At 48.0% G+C, this 6,276-nt stretch overlaps 1 protein-coding gene across 2 annotated transcripts in view; it reads left to right on the top strand.

Annotated features, from left to right (window-relative positions):
- pax5 (paired box 5) overlaps nt 1-4,955 on the top strand; it is a 106,186-nt gene extending 101,231 nt beyond the window's left edge. For both annotated transcript variants that reach the window (XM_045215194.1, XM_045215195.1), the window contains exons 9-11: nt 2,123-2,209; nt 3,031-3,120; nt 4,028-4,955. In XM_045215194.1, coding sequence (XP_045071129.1) covers nt 2,123-2,209; nt 3,031-3,120; nt 4,028-4,110 — 260 coding nt within the window. In that variant the 3' untranslated portion in view covers nt 4,111-4,955. The remainder of the gene's footprint in view (nt 1-2,122; nt 2,210-3,030; nt 3,121-4,027) is intronic.
- The last annotated feature ends 1,321 nt before the right edge of the window (nt 4,956-6,276 follow it).

The raw sequence follows: 6,276 nt of genomic DNA, 5'->3' as shown, positions 1-6,276 counted from the left end.
CGGTTGCAACACTCACTACTGAGTTCCAAACTGCCTCTGGAAGCAACGTCAGCACAATAATTGTTTGTCAGGAGCTTCATGAAATGGGTTTTACATGGCCGAGCAGCCGCACACAAGCCTAAGATCACCATGCGCAATGTTGAGCACCAGCTGGAGTGGTGTAAAGCTCGCCGCCATTGGACTCTGGAGCAGTGGAAACGCGTTCTCTGGAGTGATGAATCACGCTTCACCATCTGGCAGTCCGACGGACGAATCTGGGTTTGGCAGATGCCAGGAGAACGCTACCTGCCCCAATGCTTAGTGCCAACTGTAAAGTTTGGTGGAGGAGGAATAATGGTGTGGGGCTGTTTTTCATCGTTCGGTCGAAGTCCCTTAGTTCCAGTGAAGGGAAATCTTAACGCTACAGCATACAATGACATTCTAGACGATTCTGTGCTTCCAACTTTGTGGCAACAGTTTGGGGAAAGCCCTTTCCTGTTTCAGCATGACAATGCCCCCGTGCACAAAGCGAGGTCCATACAGAAATGGTTTGTCGAAATCGGTGTGGAAGAACTTGACTGGCCTGCACAGAGCCCTGACCTCAACCCCATCGAACACCTTTGGGATGAATTGGAACGCCGACTGCGAGCCAGGCCTCATCGCCCAACATCAGTGCCCGACCTCACTAATGCTCTTGTGGCTGAATGGAAGCAAATCCCAGCAGCAATGTTCCAACATCTAGTGGAAAGCCTTCCCAGAAGAGTGGAGGCTGTTATTGCAGCAAAGGGGGGAACCAACTCCATATTAATGCCCATGATTTTGGAATGAGATGTTGGACGAGCAGGTGTCCACATACTGTTGGTCATGTTGTGTATTATCCAGTACAATACTTCTGACTGGGGTTCTTAGGGGAATAGGGTACAATTTAGGACGTACACTAACTCCTCACTACAGTACCTCAGGACAGGAGACTCTCTCTAATGCTGTTCATCTGACAGTACCTCAGGACAGGAGACTCTCTCTAATGCTGTTCATCATCTCTTCTCTTCATTTCTTTGTCTATATTTCTTTTGTCGTTATTATGATTTCCTCATAAAGCAATGCTCTCTCTCTCTCTCGGGGGGTGGATCACTGAGGCTGAACGGACAGAACGGGGGAGCGAGACAGAGGGATGGAGGGAGGGAGGGGTCTGTGACTGTCAGCTCAGGGAGAAGAATCCCTGGGGAGGAGTAAAGGTTCTGAGGAAAACAAGAAAAGAGAGCGAGAGAGGAGGAGAGGACAGGGAATGTTGTTTTGATGTGAGGGTGGTGGCTGGACTGTGGGGGAAAAAAATGGAGAGAGAGAGAGAGAGAGAGAGAGAGAGAGAGAGAGAGAGAGAGAGAGAGAGAGAGAGAGAGAGAGAGAGAGAGAGAGAGAGAGAGAGAGAGAGAGAGAGAGAGAGAGAGAGAGAGAGAGAGAGAGAGAGAGACAGAGACAGAGACAGAGACAGAGACAGAGAAAGAGAGGAGGAGGAAGAAAGGGAAAGGCAAGAGAAATATAAAGAGGTAGAAGAGGAAGGAGAGAGAGACATACGCTACTGCTACTGTTCGGTTCCTATCTGTTCCTATCTGTTCCTATCTGTTCCTATCGGTTCCTAACTGTTCCTATCTGTTCCTATCGGTTCCTAACTGTTCCTAACTGTTCCTATCGGTTCCTAACTGTTCCTAACTGTTCCTATCGGTTCCTATCTGTTCCTATCGGTTCCTAACTGTTCCTATCTGTTCCTATCGGTTCCTAACTGTTCCTATCTGTTCCTATCGGTTCCTAACTGTTCCTATCGGTTCCTAATTGTTCCTATCGGTTCCTAACTGTTCCTATCGGTTCCTATCTGTTCCTATCGGTTCCTAACTGTTCCTAACGGTTCCTAACTGTTCCTATCTGTTCCTATCTGTTCCTATCGGTTCCTAACTGTTCCTAACGGTTCCTAGCTGTTCCTAGCTGCTACTATCTGTTCCTAACTGTTATTAACTGTTATTAACTGTTCCTAACTGTCCCTAACTGTTCTAAACTGTTGTAAACTGTTCCTAGCTGTTCCTAGCTGCTACTATCTGTTCCCTAACTGTTATTAACTGTTATTAACTGTTCCTAACTGTTTCTGTTGCAGGAGGAGATTTCTCCGGGAGTCCGTATTCCCACCCTCAGTATTCCACATATAACGAGTCCTGGAGATTTCCAAACCCCAGCCTGTTGGGTAAGGCAATAACATTACACCCATCAAGGACATTATTCATTCACCAATTAACCAATCAACCAATCAATCAACCAATCAACCAATCAACCAATAAATCAACCAATCAATCATACTCAAAGACACCCTATTCCCTATTTAGTACACTACTTTTGGGAATTTGATATCACTGGAGGTTGAGGTTCAGGCTGTGCTGACCACTAGGTTAGGGGTCAGGGTTTAGGGGTTAGGGGTTAGGGGTCAGGGATTAGGGGTCGGAGGTCAGGGGTTAGACTGTAGTGTGCACTGACTGTAGATTGACTGTAGTGTTGTGTCCATAGAGATAATTAGAGGACTTAACTTGGATAGAATCCCGTTTTAGCGTGGACATTGAGGGCTTCCGCCATTTTAAAGTAGCCAACTGGGTGGGGATTCCTATGGGTTGGGAGCGATCAGCCTTATGATCAGAGCATTGTCTTCTTCTTCTAATAGGGTGCTGTGGTTTGTTAATGGGTTTCAGCTATATCACCGCCATCTAGTGGCTACAATAAATGAACGACACAAAATATATAGTTCAGGACTTCAGCCCTGCAGGTGGCAGTAAATCACCAATATTAGATTTAGGCTCTTTTCAAATACAAAAGAAAGAAGAAAATGGACAACTTCAAAAAATGGAGATAGGCTCAATGGCGCTGCCCATGCTGTCACAGACGCCATAATGGCACAGATACAAAGATGAGTCCTCTAACTGACTCTATGGATGTGTCTGTGTTAGAGGTTAAAGGTCAGCGGTCAGAGGTCAGGGTTTTAGAGGTTATTAACCTGTAGTGTTGTCCTCTTTCAAGTGTTCCAACAGGACTATGGGTCTCTCCTGGGGACGGAGATCGGCTGTTCCTCTGGTCTCTTCACCGCCAGCCAGACGGGACAGATGCAAGGTAGGATTTTTTTGGGGGGGGAATTGCAGACTGTAGCTTTAACAGTAGCTCTGTACTTCCGGACAATCCAGTGGAATTACCTGTAGTAGACACTAGACAGACAGACAGACAGACAGACAGACAGACAGACAGACAGACAGACAGACAGACAGACAGACAGAGGCAGACAGACAGACAGACAGACAGACAGACAGACAGACAGACAGACAGAGGCTGACTGACTGACAGACAGACAGACAGACAGACAGACAGACAGACAGACAGACAGACAGACAGACAGAGGCTGACAGACAGACAGACAGACAGAGGCTGACAGACAGACAGACAGAGGCTGACAGACAGACAGACAGACAGACAGACAGACAGACAGACAGACAGACAGACAGACAGACAGACAGAGGCTGACAGACAGACAGACAGACAGACAGAGGCTGACAGACAGACAGACAGACAGACAGACAGACAGACAGACAGACAGAGGCTGACAGAGGCTGACAGACAGACAGACAGACAGACAGACAGAGGCTGACAGACAGACAGACAGAGGCTGACAGACAGACAGACAGAGGCTGACAGGTAGAGGTACAGGGGAGGGAGGTGTCAGTGTGTGACTGATGGATATGACAGGGACAGGTATCCACGAGGGGTGTGTGTGTGTGTGTGTGTGTGTGTGTGTGTGTGTGTGTGTGTGTGTGTGTGTGTGTGTGTGTGTGTGTGTGTGTGTGTGTGTGTGTGTGTGTGTGTGGGTGCGTGCGTGCGTGCGTGTGTGTGGGACCATCTTCACGTCAACTATAACCATGCTGCTCTCGCCCAGCCACTAACTGAGTGTGTGTGTGTGTGTGCGTCTGTGTGTGTGTGTGTGTGTGTGTGTATGTGTGTGTGTGTGTGTGTGTGCGCCTGTGTGTAGGGTCGCCGTACTACTACAGTGCGGCATCGCGAGGTGCGGGACCGGCTGCCACGGCAACTGCCTCCGCCTACGACCGCCACTGACCCCGCCCCTACGAGGAAGAGGAGGAGGAGGAGGAGGAGGAAGAGAGGAGAGATAGCACCAGCACTGTCCAACACTAGCCTGCCTGCTGAGAGAAGAGGAGGAGAGGAGGAGGAGGAACAGGAAGGAGAGGAACAGGAAGGGGAAGAAGATCATTCCGTCTACTTTACATCAGTAAACTCCGCCTACACGCTTTTGATTGACACTCGAGCCGACCAATCCCTGCTGAGACAGAGACACTGAGCTATTGCTATTACCCCCTGTTATGATAACATGGAATAAATAGGATGGATGTACCCACAGAGACTGATCCCAGGTCAGATTGGACATTTTTACCACCTAATGGGTAGGGTTAGGATCTGGGGAGGGCAAGCTGATCCCAGGTCAGATTGGACGTTTGACCACCTAATGGAGTTACTGGGGGTTGCAGGTATATTCAACTGTAGTCCACAGCTCTGCTGGTTGTCATCCTGCCCCCCCCCTCTGACCAGGGACTGATTCAGACCTGGGACTCTCTGGCCAATCAGTGACATTAATCAATTAATCAATTAAACTACTAGGGAGACGAGATAACCAGCAGAGCTAAGGAACCTGGAGAGATGGAACTGAGTAGCCTCGAACGTTACAGCCTGCTAAGTACAACACAGAGGGTGAATCCCAATAGCATCTCCTTCCTCCTGAAGTGTACAGACACCTTCACTACTTCCCACTAATCTAAAACCATTGGATTGGTGGAGGCACGGGCTAGTGAGAGATGATTGAGACATAGCCAGAGGAGGAAGGAGAGATGATTGAGACATAGCCAGAGGAGGAAGGAGAGATGATTGGGACATAGCCAGAGGAGGAAGGAGAGGTGATTGGGACATAGCCAGAGGAGGAAGGAGAGATGATTGGGACATAGCCAGAGGAGGAAGGAGAGATGATTGGGACATAGCCAGAGGAGGAAGGAGAGATGATTGAGACATAGCCAGAGGAGGAAGGAGAGATGATTGGGACATAGCCAGAGGAGGAAGGAGAGGTGATTGGGACATAGCCAGAGGAGGAAGGAGAGGTGATTGGGACATAGCCAGAGGAGGAAGGAGAGATGATTGGGACATAGCCAGAGGAGGAAGGAGAGATGATTGGGACATAGCCAAATAGTGTACAGAACCTCCGACGACGGACAGGCAGACAGACAGACAGACAGACAGGAAGACAGACGGACAGGAAGACAGACAAACTGGCAGACAGGCAGACAGACAGGAAGACAGACGGACAGGAAGACAGACAAACTGGCAGACAGGCAGACAGACAGAGAATAGTGGCCTCCAGGTGAATAATATATATATATATATAAGGAGAGAGAGATAGAATAATATATTTAAATCCCTTTTCGCTGCACTCTAAAGTGTCTTTATGATTATGCCTCCGTCTGTCTGTTTTTAGAGGTGATTTCCATTCATTTCCCCACATCCTTAATATGCTAATGCATAACCAGGAAGTAGCAATTGTGGCCACGCCCCCTCTTCTCTCTCTTTTCATTCTCTCTCTCCAAAATCCCCCAAAGATAGTGACGCCGCCCCCCTGCCCCCCAGTGGTGTGGCTGACTAACTACAAGAAGCACAAAAGTGACCCAATCACCTTCATAGAAGCCATTTTGACTTCTTCTTCTTCTTGGTTCGTGTCTTCCATTAGACATTCGTCGTTCCGTAGTGGGATGAATTTTTATTTTCCTCTTTGTGTTCTGCGCCGTGACAATGCATGAGCCAGGGTTTAGGCCTTACCGATACACTGACACACACACACCCAGTATGCACGGAGCTGTCCCTAGTCACTGATCTGAGGTCAGTTTTATATTCCCCCGTCTAAATGGTTAAGGAGAGGATCTGGGGGAGGCTAAGCTGATCCTAGATATGTAGTTAAAAGCAGGTTCTACCCCCCCTAGTGCCATTCTTCTCCCGAACCGGCGTCTGTATGAGATTTGTATAGTAATCACTAAAGGACTTATTTAAGTCTTGATATCAATATCGATTTCAAATATTCATGGTATTTAAACATTTAGATTTTAGTGACGAAAAAAAAGAGTAAAAAGGCGTGGTGTTGTTTTTAGCCTTCGTCTGTCTGAGAGACTTTTCTTTTTTTGTTTTGGATACTCTCTCTCTGTGTGTGTGTGTGTGTGTGTGTGTGTG

This window comes from Coregonus clupeaformis, unplaced genomic scaffold, assembly GCF_020615455.1.
Source record: "Coregonus clupeaformis isolate EN_2021a unplaced genomic scaffold, ASM2061545v1 scaf0390, whole genome shotgun sequence".
NCBI classification, from domain to species: Eukaryota; Metazoa; Chordata; class Actinopteri; order Salmoniformes; family Salmonidae; genus Coregonus; species Coregonus clupeaformis.
This window is presented reverse-complemented; position numbering and strand designations above follow the sequence as displayed.